At 46.0% G+C, this 18128-nt stretch overlaps 1 protein-coding gene across 2 annotated transcripts in view; it reads left to right on the top strand.

The window, feature by feature from the left end:
- Positions 1-18128, top strand: part of RTN4RL1 (reticulon 4 receptor like 1) — a 262138-nt gene that overhangs the window by 166300 nt on the left and 77710 nt on the right. Inside the window, exon 1 of one of the 2 annotated variants that reach the window (XM_085649077.1) lies at positions 13678-13839. The exons of the other annotated variant lie outside the window; for it this stretch is intronic. Coding sequence (XP_085505203.1) covers positions 13800-13839 — 40 coding nt within the window. The 5' untranslated portion in view covers positions 13678-13799. Of the gene's footprint in view, positions 1-13677; positions 13840-18128 lie in introns of those variants that run through there. 2 annotated transcript variants of the gene reach the window in all.

The following is an 18128-nucleotide window of genomic DNA, read 5'->3' as shown; positions in this document are numbered from 1 at the left end:
GACACACAGGCAGGGGACAGGTGCACAGACAACAGGAGCAAGCGAAGCGCAGACCCAGACACCCAGAGAAACACAAACACACACAAGCACAGAGAGAGGCCAGACAAACAAGGACACACAGGCAGGGGACAGGTGCACAGACAACAGGAGCAAGAGAAGCGCAGACCCAGACACCCAGAGAAACACAAACACACACAAGCACAGAGAGAGGCCAGCCAAACACGGACACACTGGCAGGGGACAGGTGCACAGACAACAGGAGCGAGACAGGCGCAGACCCAGACACCCAGAGAAACACAAACACACACAAGCACACAGAGAGGCCAGACAAACACAGGCAGGGGACAGGTGCACAGACAACAGGAGCAAGAGAAGCGCAGACCCAGACACCCAGAGAAACACAAACACACACAAGCACAGAGAGGCCAGACAAACACGGACACACAGGCAGGGGACAGGTGCACAGACAACAGGAGCAAGCGAAGCGCAGACCCAGACACCCAGAGAAACACAAACACACACAAGCACAGAGAGAGGCCAGACAAACAAGGACACACAGGCAGGCACAGGTGCACAGACAACAGGAGCAAGAGAAGCGCAGACCCAGACACCCAGAGAAACACAAACACACACAAGCACAGAGAGAGGCCAGCCAAACACGGACACACTGGCAGGGGACAGGTGCACAGACAACAGGAGCGAGACAGGCGCAGACCCAGACACCCAGAGAAACACAAACACACACAAGCACACAGAGAGGCCAGACAAACACGGACACACTGGCAGGGGACACGTGCACAGACAACAGGAGCGAGACAGGCGCAGACCCAGACACCCAGAGAAACACAAACACACACAAGCACAGAGAGAGGCCAGACAAACACGGACACACAGGCAGGGGACAGGTGCACAGAAAACAGGAGCAAGAGAAGCGCAGACCCAGACACCCAGAGAAACACAAACACACACAAGCACAGAGAGAGGCCAGACAAACACAGACACACAGGCAGGGGACAGGTGCACAGACAACAGGAGCAAGAGAAGCGCAGACCCAGACACCCAGAGAAACACAAACACACACAAGCACAGAGAGAGGCCAGACAAACACGGACACACAGGCAGGGGACAGGTGCACAGACAACAGGAGCAAGAGAAGCGCAGACCCAGACACCCAGAGAAACACAAACACACACAAGCACAGAGAGAGGCCAGACAAACACGGACACACAGGCAGGGGACAGGTGCACAGACAACAGGAGCAAGATAGACGCAGACCCAGACACCCGGAGAAACACAAACACATACAGAGAGAGGCCAGACAAACAGACAACAGGAGCAAGACAAGCGCAGACTCAGACACCCAGAGAAACACAAACACACACAAGCACAGAGAGAGGCCAGACAAACACGGACACACAGGTATGGGACAGGTACACAGACAACAGGAGCAAGACAAGAGCAGACTCAGACACCCCAAGAAACACAAACACACACCGGCACAGACCCGGACAGAGAGAGGCCAGACAAACATGTACACACAGGCAGGGAGACCAGACAAAAACAGACAGGAAAAGCAAGAGAAGCGCAGACTCAGACACCCAGAGAAACACAAACAAGCCAGACAAACACAGACAACAGGAGCAAGATAAGCGCAGACTCAGACACCCAGAGAAACACAAACACACACCGGCACAGACACGGACAAAGAGAGGACAGACACACACGGAAACACAGGCAGGGAGACCAGAGAAACACAGACAGGAAAAGCAAGAGAAGCGCAGACTCAGACACCCAGAGAAACACAAACAAGCCAGACAAACACAGACAACAGGAGCAAGATAAGCGCAGACTCAGACACCCAGAGAAACACAAATGCACACCAGCACAGACACAGACAGAGAGAGACCAGACAAACGCAGACACACAGGCAAGGAGACCAGACAAACACAGACAACAGGAGCAAGATAAGAGCAGACTCAGACACCCAGAGAAACACAAACACACACCGGCACAGACACAGACGGAGAGAGGCCAGACAAACACAGACACACAGGCAGGGAGACCAGACAAACACAGAACACAGGAGCAAGACAAGCGCAGACTTAAACACCCAGAGAAACACAGGCACACACCGGCACAGACACGGAGCGAGAGAGGCCAGACAAACACGGACACACAGGCAAGGAGACCAGAGAAACACAGACCACAGGAGCAAGACAAGCGCAGACTCAGACACCCAGAGAAACACAAACAAACACCGGCACAGACAAAGAGGGAGAGAGGCCAGACATACACGGACACACAGGCAGGGAGACCAGACAAACACAGACCACAGGAGCAAGACAAGCGCAGACTCAGACATCCAGAGAAACACAAGCATACACCGCCATAGAAAGAGGCCAGACAAACACAGACACACAGGCAAGGAGACCAGAGAAACACAGACCACAGGTGCAAGACAAGCGCAGACTCAGACATCGAGAGAAACACAAGCATACACCGGCACAGAGAGAGGCCAGACAAACACAGACAAACACAGGGAGAGAGGCCAGAGAAACACAGACAACAGGAGGAACACAAGCATATTCTCAGACATCTAGAGAAACACAAACATACAACGGCGCAGACATACGGGACAGAGAGAGGCCAGACAAACACAGACACACAGGCAACAAAGCAACACAAGCGCAGACTCGGACACCCAGAGAAACACAAACACATTAGCACAGACACGGCTAGAGAGAGGCCAGACAAAAACATACACATAAGCACAGAGAGCCCAGAGAAACACAAACAACAGGAGCAAGACAAGTGCATACTCAGACATCCAGAGAAGCACAGACAGAGAGAGGCCAGACAAACACAGGCACACAGGCAGAGAGGCCAGAGAAACACAGACAACAGGAGCAAGACAAGCGCATACTCAGACATCCATAGAAACGCAAACACAGACCGGCACAGAGAGAGGCCAGACAAACACAGACACACAGGCAAGGAGACCAGAGAAACACAGACCACAGGAGCAAGACAAGTGCATACTCAGACATCCAAAGAAACACAAGCATAAACAGGCACAGACACGGACAGAGAGAGGCCAGACAAACCCAGATACACAGGCAGAGAGGCAAGATAAACACAGACAATAGGAGGGACAGAAGCACCCCGTTACACTTCCAGAGAAACACAGGCATTCACAGGAATAGACAGAGAGGCCAGACAAACACAAACACACAGGAAGAGAGGCCAGATAAACACAGACAACAGGAGGAACACAAGCATATATGTGACATGCAGAGAAACACAAACTTACACAGACGGAGAGAGGCCAGGCGAATACAGACACCCAGGCAGAGAAGCCAGACAAACGCAGACACAAAGACATCAGGATGAATACAAGCATACACTTAGACATCCAGAGAAGCACTAACATACACCGGCACAGAAACACAGACAAAGAGAGAGCCAGAAAAAATACAGATAATCTAGAAGAGAGGCCAGACAAACACAAGCATAGGGTCCAGACAAACATAGGGCATATTATCAAGAAACGGCATTAAAATTATCGCCGCTTTAGCAGCAGAAAACTGCTGCTAAAGCGGCGATAATGGGCTTGATAATATGCCCTTGTGAATTCCCATAGAAGCCCTGTACCGGTGTCAACATGGGCTTCTATGGGAATTCTCTGTGCATATTATCAAGCCCATTATCGCCGCTTTAGCTGCAGTTTTCTGCCGCTAAAGCGGCAATAATTTTAACACCGTCCTTGATAATATGGCCCATAGACACATAAACAACAAGAGGGACGCAAACACTTAGATAGATTTCCAGAGAAACCCAAACATTCAAAGGCACAAACACAGACAGAGAGAGGTCAGACTAATACAAACACACAGGAAGAGAGGCCAGAAAAACACAGGCAAGAAGAGTTGGACCTCTACAGAAATACAAACATACAGAGACAAGGAGAGACAGAGGTCAGACAAATACAGACACACAGACAGAGAGGCCAGACAAACACAGGCACACAGATAAAAAGAGGTACACAAGCATATACTTAGAGACCCAGAGAAACCCAAACATACACAGACACAGACAGAGAGAGGTCAGCAGAATACAAACACATAAGAGAGGCCAGAAAAACACAGGGAAGAAGAGTTGGACATGCACAAAAATACAAACATACACAGGCACAGACAGACAGAGGTCAGACAAATACAGACACACAGACAGAGAGGCCAGACAAACACAGTCACACAGGCAGGTAGGCCAGACAAACACAGGCACACAGACAAAAAGAGGTTCACAAGCATACACTTAGACACCCAGAGTAACGTAATCATACACTGGCGCAGTCACGGTCCGGGAGAGGTCAGTCAAATACAGTCAGGCAGACAACAGGAGGAATACAAACGCATGCTTAGACATCCGGAAAAAAACACGAATATAGACAGATACACAAAGAGGCCCTACAAGCAGAGACACACAGGCAGGAACCTACCTGCATGCGGACACATCAAAGGGATAAATAGGTATGCTCGCACACAGACATGCAGAGACACAAAGAGGCCAGACATGCGCAGAAATATTAGCAGGTGGTAACATGCACACATACACATCAAAAGGAGATATATCCGCACACATACAGCTACACCCCTGCCCCCATAAACAATAACAGACAACACAAGGACAGGGCTGAAATCCCACCAGAAAACGAATGCCCTGATTCCCTGATTCCCGGCATTCTTTGCCTGCGTGTAGCCTTTCTTACCTGTCTGGGAGTCATTCATCTTTCTGGCACAGAGCACGAATGCCCTCAGCTTGCGCGCTCCGTGCGTACCCAGGAGAGGGTGCTTTTAAGTCTGAAGATGGCAGCAGTCGCACCTTCGGTCATTAATATTGTCTGCTTGTATATTCAGTTGCATTGTCCTTCAGGACTCCAAGCTTGGTTTCAGTCCTTTCTTCCTTTCCATGACTGACTTTGGTTTCCACTAGCAGCTGCTAGTAAGGCGAGGCTGGAGAGGCGGCCACCGTGAATGCCTTTCCCTTTGCTTCATGGTTGAAGGGCCTGTGAACCGATTGGGCTTTGCATGGAAGGACTGTGGATTGTCTGTGGGTTATGTATTAAATCATTACCAGGCTCGACTGGCTTTCAGCTTCTACTCTTAGCCTCACTGTCCTCCAGACCCACAGAATGCTGACCTGATGGAGGATGGTGACAATACCCCTGGGTTGTGTACAAGACTCTACTACCGTGTGCCCAAGACTAGCTTTTTCTTCCTAGAGAGGAGATATAGACAGAAGTGTCTTCTTCTGGATTAAATGTGACCTGGTCACACCCTCTTCCAGAGTCTTTGTTGGTGGAAGAGCTGGCGTGAGTGGTACTATTTTGACCAATCGATGACGATTCTCCAAATCTCTAGTGATGGTAGAAGTGGCACTCTTTAACGCCCAGGAACATTGTAGTGTATTCCCATTCTCCCTTCTTTAGCACCTCAGCTGTCTCTTCTTTTTGGTTCTCAGGGGCGAGATAAAGGGCACAAAGTGGAAAACTACTTTTTGAACACATGGCCTGAAGATGTATTTTCTTTTTTTTTTCCTATGCTGCTACCTTCATTACCTTTAAGACAATGGGCTATCACGGGCTGTGCCAGGGTTACCAAAGCAGCCACTGCCAGCTTTAATTGATGTACCTGTATGTACCTAGACTTTGTGTTCTTTAATAGCATGTCCTGCAGGTTAGGTGAGATATGTGGTACAAAGCTGAACAAAGTAAGGTATTATTTTCATCATTCAAACCCACATAACCTTGGACTGGACCAACCACTTTGCCAGCCCTATCTCCATGGTCAGCGTCCTGCCTACAAACCAATGTCAGCACAAAGAAGGAGATCAAACCTTCAGATCCTCCAAAGACTTCTCCATAGGCAACCTAATGCTTGAACTTATCTCTCACCCTATCAACTCATTATGTGATGCCCTTCTAACCAACTTCAACAATGTTTTGGAAAGCTATGTGAGCGCAAACCAAAGCCTTCAGCACCCTGGTACTTTGAAGACCTTGCTGAGAATAAATGATCTATCTGCAGACAGTGAAGAAACTGGAAGAAAACCAGACCTCCATGGTACTGCTTGAAATTGAATTCCCTCCACTCAATAAGCAGTCAGTTTATCACATCAGCCAAACAAAGTACTATACTTACACTATAGTAAAATATATGTCTGCCCTCTAGATGATAATGTGGAATCTTTTGGTGTCACTCTGATCTCTTATGCAGATGACACACAGTTGGTTATCTTACCATTGCTGGATTAGGGTAATAACTCTGGACAGCTAAAGAACTGTTTCTCGGCTGTGGTGGGCTGGAATGGGTGACAACTGCCTCAAGCTGAACGGTAGTAAGACAGAAGTGATGGTGGTAATAACCCACAATTCTGGACCCCGGCCTGATGGCCGGATGCTCTTAGCCTCTTCCCTAGTTCAAAGCTAATGGTGAAGAATCTTTGTATCTGGTTTGATGATAAACTATCCTTTGAATCTCAAATCAGGAAGATATCTCCCTGTTGCTTTGGCGGACTCAGGACCCTAAGGAAGATACTATGGAACCGTCTGCTTCCCACCCAGAAAACAATGGTCCAGGCTGTTATTACTTTACACCTGGGCTGTGGCAATGCTCTTTACCTGGGTGTCACACAGACCCTATTAATATTACTACAGAATGTTCAGAATGTGGCTACACGTTTGCTACTACGCATTCCAAAATGTCAATCTGTTTCCGTTTCCAATCTCCATTGGTTGCCAATTGGTAATAAATTCAAGGCCGTTTGTTTTGCCTTTTGCACATTTGCCAATACTAATCCATTCTTTCTTAGACATTACTCAATCCCCACATCCCTACATGAGCTTTGAGGGATTCTAACTGCAGATTTGCCTGGTTACCTAGAATAGTGAAAACCAGACAGGGAAGGTGGTCATTTTGCTTCCTAACTTCAAAACTCTGGCATGCCCTCCTTCTCAGCTGTCACTCTGTCTTAGTGAAGCAGCTTTTAGAAAGCAATTGATAAATTGACTGTTTTATTCTCCCACGATTTGGCTCAGCTATGGTTTGTTGATAGCGCTGAGAAGCCCTTTCTGGGAAGCCATGCGCTTTATATATTTTAAACATACCAACACCATCGATCAAGCTACTAACAGAAGCAGAATGCTGATCAAGACAGTCAAGCACTGCATCAAGCCCTTGCGGGACCCACCCATTCCGCACTCCACAGAAAAGTTCAATGCCATCAACCTCTTGTTCAATGAAAAAGTACAGAAGATCCAACAGCACAGTGAAGACAAAAAGCCCATTTCAGTTCTCTAACCCGCCCAGTCCCATAGAATCCTGCAGTGGTCAGCCTTCAAAACCCTATCTTTCCCAGGTCTCTCTGACATACTCAACTCCCTCAAAGCCACTTCTTATGAAGATGGAGTCTTATCATCGGCCTTCGTCATAGCTCTCTCTGGGGATGCTCTTTTACCTATACTTACCAATATGAATTCCTCCCTCACCCAAGGTAGAAGCTCTGAAGACAAGTCAGATCCATCAACTTCTAAAGAAACCTACACTAGACCCTGATGACCTTGTCTACTACTGGCCCATTACTCATTTATCATTGACCAGCAAGATCAGCTGTCTATTTGAACTCCAACATCACATCACCACTAGCCAACTCTTGCACGACTACCAATCTGGCTTCAGATTACACTGCACCATGGAGAACACAGCCATAAGCATCTCAGCTCCCTTCAAAACATTTGACTATCCCACCCTCGTTCGCACCGCAGAGTTTCGAATGGGTTTGCAGGCAAGGTCCATCACTGGTTCTCCTCCTCCCTTTCCAACCAACACCAGTTTGTTCTCATGGGTAATACCAGGTCACAAAAGATTCCTCTCACCTGTTGAGCCCCCATGGTTCCATACTGGCTCCTCTCATCTTCATCCTTTACATGGAGCCGCTTACTCACAGATAACAATATAAAGATTCACCAGTATGCTGATACATAAGTGTACTTGAAAGTCTCCTCTGCTTCAGATATCCAGTGCCTCAAACACTGCTTGCACATCATCCAGACCTGGATGCCCAGCGCCTACCTGAAGCCCATCCCAACTAAAAGAGAATTCCTGTTATTTGCCAAGAATACAACAAAAAAACAATGTACAGTACAAACCTGTCTCAGTGACATGAACCTTGATGGCTTTGAATCCAACTTTCACAGGATGCTAAAACACTTGGATTCATCCTGGACACCAGCCTCACCCTCAAGGAACACATTGCCAAAAAGCAAAGATGGCCAAGTAGCAGAATCTCTTTTCTATATGATGTCAAAGCTTTTCTTCCAGAAAGTGATCTCAGAACTGCTGTTCAACCCCTATTGCTCTTGTATTTGGATAGTGTTAATGCCCTACTCCATGCCTCCCGTTTTCTACAGTGGCATCCCTTAGGGGCATCCTGCGTGCCTCAGCATGTCTCATCCAAGGCTGAAGAAATATGATTGCATCCCCCATCCCGATGAACCCCATTGGTTCCCCTTGCCGGCCTGAACCATCTTGAAAACCAGCTGCTTCATTTACAAAGCTATCACAACCAGCACCCCATGCTTATCTTGCAGACAAACTCAGAATCTCTGGTGGATTTCAACCCCACCCACAGCCAGGATACCATGAGACAGTAGACTAAGATGCGTAAAAAAGAAAAAACGAGACAGCAGGCCTTTTCCATCTATTTACTTAGGATCTGGACCAACATCCCCATATCCATCAGGACTGCACTAATGCAGCTGGAATATAGTTGAAGCTCTCCTCTCTAAAGAGCAGTACATCACAATGCATTAACCGTTCACCAGCTAGCCTCCTACCTAATGTTAGCTTTAAGCGTGTATTTAACAGTGTAGAGTGTTCTATTGCCTTTTGGCTATGTTCACGCTATAGAAATACGATATACATACACATACTTCATCCTTCAGCCTAAGGTGAGATGGGATTCCTGACTGGCCGTTTGGAATGTGGGAATTCCCTCCATTCCTCCGATAGTAAGCATCTTTTACCAATTTATGCTTGACCTCTTACTGACCCTCACAAAGGATCCAGAAGGTACTCCATGGCTGCCCTGGCCAACAAAACATGAATGCATATAAATATATATAGAAGATTAAATGTCACACGGATACATTCGAAATATGGCTATTTTATTCTGTTCTTAAGCAGATATGTTAGAATAAATATTTGTCTGTAATTATATTTTTGTATTGAGATAATAAAACATATTGTGTAAGAGATGATTTTAGGAATCTGGATATATATGCCCTCTCTTTATGTAACATAATAGAAGTGGTCCTTGTATTTGTGAGTTATTCCTTGGCCAGGAGGATTATTAGTGGACCTCTTCTCCATATGTTGCCACCTTGCCTGAGGTCACAGGGCATTCAAAGGTAGTCTCTCTGATGAGACTGCTGGAAGGAGTAAGCTGTTCTCCTTACCAGCCTCTGCGTATCTGAGAATACAAAGTGGTCCTCTGGGCTGCTTGGATGAGTACTCACCTTGCATTCTCCAGGGCCCTTCAGAGCAGAAATCGGGTTAATTTCACTCTAGTGAGGCTAGAGAGATAACCCTTTCCATATCCTGAGCTATGGAGACACACGAGGTGACACTTGCTTACAGAAGCTGGACACGAATATATAATGAAACGGTAGGATGTAAAAGCAAGCATTGGCAAAGCCAATCGGTCTGCCAGCATAAGGCTTTTGCAAATTTTTGTTTGGTTTTGATCAAAGCAGATAAATAGGCATCTTATACATAGCATTATAATAGAATCAACAGGCCTTGGCTAACGCCAGACCTAAAAAGGTCTGTCAAAACACATTTTGCATAAATATAGCCTCCAAAATGCAGACTACAAAATTACTTCCTCTCATAGATATCTGATTAGAGAAATGTTGAACTGTGTCTAATACCAATATCATGCATTTACTCTCAGATGGGTTAGAGTGGTTAATTAGCTGCACACTAAGATAATTGGAAAGCGAGTTTGGCCCAATTTAGAATCAAATTCAGGTTGAAACTTTTGTAAGGATAAATTTGAGGGCCGTCATGGTTTTGTCAGTCTATGTTTTCGAGTCTTCGTGTTTTTTGCAGTCGGTGTTGGAACCGATGGATGGGCAACCTGCTGAATATACCCTCTACCGAAAGTTACAAACTACTGAGAGGGAATCCGCCCGCTTAACACTTGGAGCTGCCAATCCATGATAAAGTCCCCGAGTAAGAATTTAAACTACTAACTACTGCCATATATTAATTAGACCAGTAACACACATCAAAAATTACACCAAGAGAGTGCCAGGAAACGAATCGTTTGGAACTCTGGGGCTGGCAGCTGCAAGCTTAAGATCTCAAGACTCTACCTGATCATGGTTTAGAAAACATATCATTAAAGTTAAAGCCAGACACTGAAACTGATCATCGTCAAGTTCTGGCAGCAGAAGTAAAATGCACGAAAGGAGCAAAACAAATGGCTGAAACAAAACGAGGTGAAAAGACATTTCAAGGCATCAATAACTACACCTTTTTCCCCACGTGACAACCCCTGAATTGCTTGCTTTACTATTTTCCAAGGGAAATTGATCATGTTACGTGGTTTTTGTAAAGTAAAAAATGTGTTATTTTATATGTCCTCTTGGTGTTCTATTATAAGGATCAAAGTACTTTTAAAGTCATTGGATTAGGTTTTCTTTAATTATTTATGTTTTAGCTTAATTAAATTCTTGTTTTTATTTGAATTTAATTGTCTGGACACTGCCTAGCAGAGTCTACTGGCCCCACGGGCCTTCTTACCCAAGTAAACGGAGACAGCATTATACACAGATTTGGAACCAGAGGGCAGCTGTGGACGGCAACATTTTCAGGATAAATTCAAGTAGAAGACCACGGGGCATATTATCAAGCCGAATTCCGCCGCTTTAGCGGCCATTTTCGGCCGAAAACTGGCGATATATTTTACGCTCAATTATCAAGGACCCGCGTGTTTCCTTGAGTAAGCAGCCCTTTTAACTCCACTTTGCATGTCAGCAATGAATATCGCTAATGACATGCAAAGTAGGCGTACCTTTTCATTTCACCATCGAAATCTGCACTGACACGGCAGCCCAATATTAGCAAGCCTTGAGCAAACCCGCGATGCGATAAGAAAAACCGCGCTAACCGCGGTTATCACAGGTTCGTAACGCCTGGTTTGAAACAGACTTAGCCATACTTATAATGGCAAGTGGATTGTATGGCTGAGGCAAGATCTACCTATAACCAAGGATGGGCTTATCGCTGCCGTTTTCACGCTGTATTTCCAGTGATGTGCACGGAATTTGCTGCTATCGCAGGATTTATTATCGCCGTGGAGTTATGCGTTGATAATAATGCGATATCTCGGCGATTAAATCCTACGATACGCGGCGCTACACAGAATCGCGCAAAGCGGGAAATGTTATGTTTATCGCGTTTCCTTGATAATATGCCCCCATGTGCTCTCTTGCACGCCTTCTCTGCTGTGCCTTAGTACCTACCCCGCTCCTACGTCCTCTTTGCATGGGGACATCCGGAACGTCTGGTCACCCTACTTTAGGCCCCACCCACCCCCATTCTGCATGTCTCTCCGCTGTATAGAGGCCCGCGTCTCCTCTCGCGGGCCTGCTATGCTATCTATTTATTTATTTATTTATGCATAGTTATATAGCACAGACATTACCCAAAGGTGCTAGAGAGCTTTACAGGAGACATTTAGTTACATGGCTGTTACAGATGGTTTAATCTGGGCAATACAGCTAACAGTAATTACAAAGGATGAAAGTACAGCAAGATAGATCATCACCAGGGCCACTGGAATTATGCGATTGTGCGTCTGCAGCGTTTTTCACATAATTATAGATTTGCCACATTTTCCACATAATCCATCATCTGCTGCATAATCTGCAGATTTTAACGCAGAAAAAAAAATCTTATTAGCTCAAATGGTTCAAAAGTTACAAAAAATGCAGCGACACGTATGCCGCACAGTGGTAGGCCCTTTGCAACAGTTGACTGGTCACCTTTCTGTTGCTTATTGCTATATTTGGGTGTTAAACTGGTACCAATTAGGTGCAACCAATGTCCAGACAGTGTTAACAAGTGTAAAAATGACAAAATAATGAAGTAAAATGTGCCGTATTATGCAGCATAATTTGCCTTTTCTTGTCACATAATTTAATCAGCCCTGCTGCATAATTTGTCCCTATCCTACACCATAAATCCAGTGGCCCTGATCATTATGTAAATCAGAACGTACAAAAGTCGTAAAAAGGCTGAGGCTGTATACAAAGTGTACATAAGGCATATATGGTCATAAAAAGGTTGCGGTAGTATGCAGCCATAAAAAAGGATGAGGTAGTATAGAGCAGGGCACAAGTCCTATAAAAAGAAGTGGGGGGACTGACCAAGTAAGACACTATGCAAGTGACATAATGACGCATGCCATACAGTGCATGACGTCACGACGAAGCGCTATAAAAGAAATAAAATAGTGCTATTTAAATTATTTGTGTAAATACTGGGACAGACCACCCCATCTGAGTCTTACAGTGTCTGCACTTATATACAGGGACAGACAAAGGCAAAAGCATGCTTCTCTTAAGTACCTGTGAAGAGCTAGCAAGCTGTGTGCCTTTGTTTCCCTCTATGGCATGCATTTACATTTGTATGAGGTTCCAGGCCGCCTCCAGTCAAGATATTCAAACAAAAGGAGGCCTGATGGCACCTTAATTTAGGCCTGGATGGAAGTTTAAAAAAAAAAACACCCCTCACTGCCTGCACTTTGCTGCTGGAAATGGAAAGGAGACAACTGCTGCTGGAAATGCAAAGCTGAGAACTTGCAGGCGCTGCTGAACGTGTCCTGGTGTCTTACACCAGGACAAGTTCAGCAGATTTCTTTCTGTGGGGCCCAACTTCTTGGCAGGGGGGACGGCGTCCACCCTGTCAAAATAGTGCATGTACCCCCGACTCGTGCCCTGGTGTAGAGGTCTGTGCCAAGACAGAGCTGATTTACAGTGGTCTTCTCTATAGGCCCCTGCAGCCTCCCGGGCCCTCTCTGCTCTGTTTAGGCCCCTGACACCTCCATCCATGAAGTCTCTCTGCTGTTAAGAATCCCTCCTCTCGCGGACATGCCCTGCTATGCATAGGTCCCTCCCCCAGGGCCCTCTCCACTCCACCCAACCCCGCGAGACCCCGGTGCACAGAGGCCCATAGTCCCTCTTCTGTGTCTAGGCTCCCACCCCCCTCCGAGGCCCTCTCCGCAGTGATTACCGTCCTAGCGTGGAGAGCTGCCTGGAGTTATCTCCTGATGGGTTTTGCTCATTTCTTGTGGCTGCCCATGATTTATTCCCTCTGTAGTGTCTGCATATTATATTTACATAGAGAGTGTGTGTGAGAGAGATCAAGAGAGGGAAAGTGGGCGACGCTGAAGGGAAGGGAGAGGGGCTGGTGAGTGTGAGCGCGAGAGGAAATGTGAGGAGGAGGGAAGAGGCGCTGGTGAAGGAGCAAAGAGAGAGGAAGGGGGAGACGAGTGGAGCGAAAGAGGCGAGATGTGAGGGAGGGGCACGAGGAGCGGGAGAAAGACGAAGAAATGAGGGAAGGTGAACTATGGAATGAGAGCAAGGAAGCGAGATGCGAGAGAAGGGAGCTGGGAGTGTAAAGAAGTGAGAGGCGAAGATAGGGGACCAGTGGAGGGCGAGTGAAAGAAGAGACATGAAAGGAGAAGAGCCCAGTGGTGACAAAAAAAGAGAAGGTGAGATTATTATTCTGTTTTTTTTCAGATTTATATAGCGTGAACTCGACTTTTGGAGCGCTTTACATGAGCACCAGTTCCATTGCACAGTTCATGTTTTTGGTAGGCACAGGGAGATTAAGTGATTTGCCCAGAATCAGAGGATGCTGACCCAGCGCCGAGGCTGAGTCGGAGCGAAAAAAGCAAGTAGCGAGGATCTGAAGTGGTAAAGAGGCAAGATGTAAGAAAAGAGTAGGAGGAGCGAGGAAAGCCAATGTGATGTAAGGAAAGAGCCTAAGAGACTGTTTGTATGGGCCTCATGGCGCTGACTGCCTTTGCCTTCATTGTGTCCATTGAAAAGCGTAGCAGGGCAGTGGGGAGGGGGCTTGGAAAAGGAAGATGATGGTGACTGAGTAGGGTGACCAGATTCTCAAAACTAACAAGCACTGGCATAGCCAATAGGTCTCGCCTTTGGGACCTTATAAGTGTTTAGCCATGCAACAGTTGCATAACTAAATACTTATAAGGTCCTAAAAGCGAGACCTATTGGCTATGCCAAGCGGCCGTGCGGCCGCGAAAGTGAATGTAATCGCGGTAAAGCGCGGCGCGCGCGCCCGCGCACATGCACTGTAGCTCTAGGCTGGCCTGGTAGCACTTTTTGGAGCCCTCTCAATAAGTCTCGCCAAACCAGCGCATCCGCTGGGTCAGGCGAGACCTAAAAACTGGGACAGTTCATAGACTTAGAAGTAGGACTACAGTTTGCAGTAACTGTCAACATAAAAGTAGGACTATTTGACAGCTGTCATTGAGATAGAAAAGGACTACAATGACAGCCGCCTCCACAGACACAGATGAAGAATTACAGATGACAAATAGATGTGTGACAGAGACAGCAATGGATTTTTATGCTAACAGCATGTGCAATATAGAATGTTGAGTTTATGCTTAAACAATACCAAGAAGAGCATCCAAACTAGTAACTTGCAAAAATGGCGAAAAAGCTTGCCCCATGCCAGAAGTTGAGAAGGGGAAGGGGAAAAAGGATGAGATTTAACGATTGAGATTTTGTGTTGGGGTTGTGCCAAAGAAGTGGCGCAATTCTGACGCTAAATTTTGGCCTCAACTAAAACATTTATTGTTTTAAAAACCGTGCCACAAAGAAATTTGCAACAAGGAGAAGCATGGCAGTAGATCTGTTCTGCTTAATTCGTTGCAAAGTCTGCATTTTAAAATATTATGTGGGGTTAATACATCTGCTGTAGAGGTGCTCAGCAAATCTCTGGGATTAATAATAATAATGGTAAGAGAACTCTGAAGGTGAACTTGTTTGTTGGAGAGATCTGTGTTTTGTGTAGTCCCAGATCTGAATCAAAGAAGTAGAGATGGTTAATGTGTGGACATCGTGTGACATGTAAATGGCAACTTTTTATTTTATGTAGATAGGTAAGTGGGTTACTTCTTTTTACACAGAGATCCTTTTGTTACTACTAGTTCATAAATTCTAATCCTTCTAATATAGCACAGTGAGCTATGAAGGACGTGTGACCCCTACGCCATGTAACCCTCACTGTCTGATGTAATGGATCTTGTACACTGATTTACACAATTACATGATTTATTGTCAATGTGTATGTTACATAAAGTGCTCTGACACCCTGCATTTGGATGAGTAGCGCTATTAAAAAACAGTGCTATTTAAATCTTATATACAGCTTAAAACAGATAAGCTAAAAAAATCTATACTTACCATAGTGTCCCACCCGAAAAATTTGCTGCTTCTGTCATTGTATTCAGATAAATAATATAACATGTAACATTACACCTTCAACAAGCCAGGACTATTAGCTTTGTCGTTTGTTGTTAGCTGCATAAGGTAAATAAGCAACAACTTTGGCTTTGTTGTACATAACATTGAAAAAACTTCAGTTCTAGAATGATGAGACTGTGAAAGTAGCATAACGGGGTCTCTCTGAAGGCAGTGAAGGGTGGTATTGCTGCAGCGGTGCAAAAATAAAATATTCTGTGGGGAAAAATGGAGAGCCCAATAGAGACCTGTCTCAGCACCTGTGCGAAGTAAGCAGAGAAATGTCCCGGTTTTTAAATAGTGTCTCGGTGCGTGCGAGACACTATTTAAAAACTGGGACATTTCTCCGTTTAACCCGGACACTGCACAGAAACCTGGACATTTCAGTAATGTGGAGCAAAGTGTCGGGACACCGGGACACTGCTCCCAAAACCGGGACCGTCCGGGGAAAACCGGGACGTCTGGTCACCCTATAACTGAGGCAATAGGTTCATGAGGTATCTATCAGAAAGTGGTTCAAAACTGATATTTGTATAACAAATGCAGAGCGCCTACTTGCTGTTATGTACTCCCAACTCTGGCAGGTGCGGAAATGGGGGCAAGTGAGGAAGCAGGGATTACAGATCATGTTTTCTGCTCCAAAAACTGGAAATATAACAACCGAAACATGTCAACGACAAGCATGACGCGAGGTAGGAAGAAACGGGCAGTAGCTTCTGCAAGCAGGGACTGGAGTCTGAAACCAGCGGGGTTTAGAAAACCTTTCGGCATCTTCCTCAATGGGACTGAAGAGGAAGAAAGTGTTGAAAGTGTCAATCACAAGCCCCTTTGCTAGCTTTTAGTCTATGATATTTTTCATTTTGATACATGTCCGATTGGTGCAAATTCTCCACAAGACATGAAGATTCATAGTGAAGTTTGTGGTTAGTTTATTATTTGTTAACTGTAAGGGCAGCAGAAATGCTGCATTGGCAAAGAACATGGTTGTCTCAGAATCACTCCTTTCTGTTCCCATGATTGATCCCTCACTCTCAAGCACTCTCTCTCCTGTCCACCTGCAGTGCTTTGTAGCAGCTCAATAGTGCTAAACACTGTGCCCTTTTCTAATGCCACCCTATACCTGGGGCCATATCATGAAATAAAAATAAACGACCAAATAATTCAACATGGCCGTGATCCTCTCATTAGAAGAGATCAAGGCGGATTGATCAATGTGATCTTTTCTGTAACATTGGCAAGCAATCAATCAATGAATCAGGTTTCTTGTAGAGCGTGACTACTCACCTGTAGGGGTCTCAAGTTGCTGCGGTGGGAGACGGGTGGAGGGGGGGTCGGCGGGATCCACCATTCAGTCGAAGAGCCAGGTCTTGAGGTCCTTCCTGAATTGAGTCAGTGATGGTGATTGGCACAGCTATTGAAGCAAATAGTTGGTCAAAAGAGAAGGGGTATCAGGCTGTAAAGGAATTTGATTGGAGGGATTGCTGCTTCCTTGTTTGATCTTAACATACAAGGGGCCTGATGGTAGTTTTACAGTGTATTTTATTTACACCCCCTATATGCATTAGTAGTAGTTAAGTGTCAGCCATTAAATTCTTTACAGAGTCTTGAAGCAAAGTAGTCAGGGGTGCTAAAGCCCACTTAACAGTTACCCCTTTAGATCTTACCGCCATTTAGGCAGTACTGTGTTTCAAGGTTATCAATCGCCTCATAGTTAGAAGGGGGGATTTCAAACCATCTTTGCACTATGATGAGGTAGTACCTAATACTACAGATTGGTGAAAACCCTTTCATACTATTTCAAACATGATTCCAACAATTCTCAAAAGCTCTGGGACTCGGACTCTGGATTAAGGGTGGGCGCAGTGCTCCGCTCTGCCCGCGGAGTGTGCGTAGCACTGCCCACTTCGCAAAGTAGGCGTAGCAGGGGCAGACTACGCACACCCCGTGGCGGAGCAGAGTTGCCCGCCTCCCTCCCGCCCTCATTTTACAATTACTTATAAACATTACATAGAGAAAATTACTTACCTGAGCTGCCGCGTCCCGGGGCTCCATCTTGCTGCTTCCTGGATAGCTTCTTCCTCACGAATGCGCATGCGCGGGCGCCCGTGCATGCGCATTCGTGAGGAAGAAGCTATCCAGGAAGCAGCAAGATGGAGCCCCGGGACGCGGCAGCTCAGGTAAGTAATTTTCTTTATGTATTGTTTATAAGTAATTGTAAAATGAGGGTGGGAGGGAGGCGGTGGCTCGTAGTGGGGCTACGTGAAGTGTGTGGGTGGGCATAGATTTGCCCCCACTCCGCAATGCTTCATGTAGCCTCACTACGCCCACTACGTCCAGGGCTGCTCTGGATACAATTTTTTTTTACATTCTCTTTTTATTAGGTTCATCAGTAGTTATGCATACATTATCAATCAATGTTATCGACAATCACATATTACATCATTACCGTGTCAAGGGGGAGAAAAGTAGCATTTACATAATGGCTACATCTCGATCACCACTTTGT

The sequence above is a fragment of the Triturus cristatus genome, chromosome 3_2 (assembly GCF_964204655.1).
Source record: "Triturus cristatus chromosome 3_2, aTriCri1.1, whole genome shotgun sequence".
NCBI lineage: Eukaryota > Metazoa > Chordata > Amphibia > Caudata > Salamandridae > Triturus > Triturus cristatus.
Note: the sequence above shows the minus strand (reverse complement) of the source record. Positions and strands in the feature narration are given on the sequence as shown.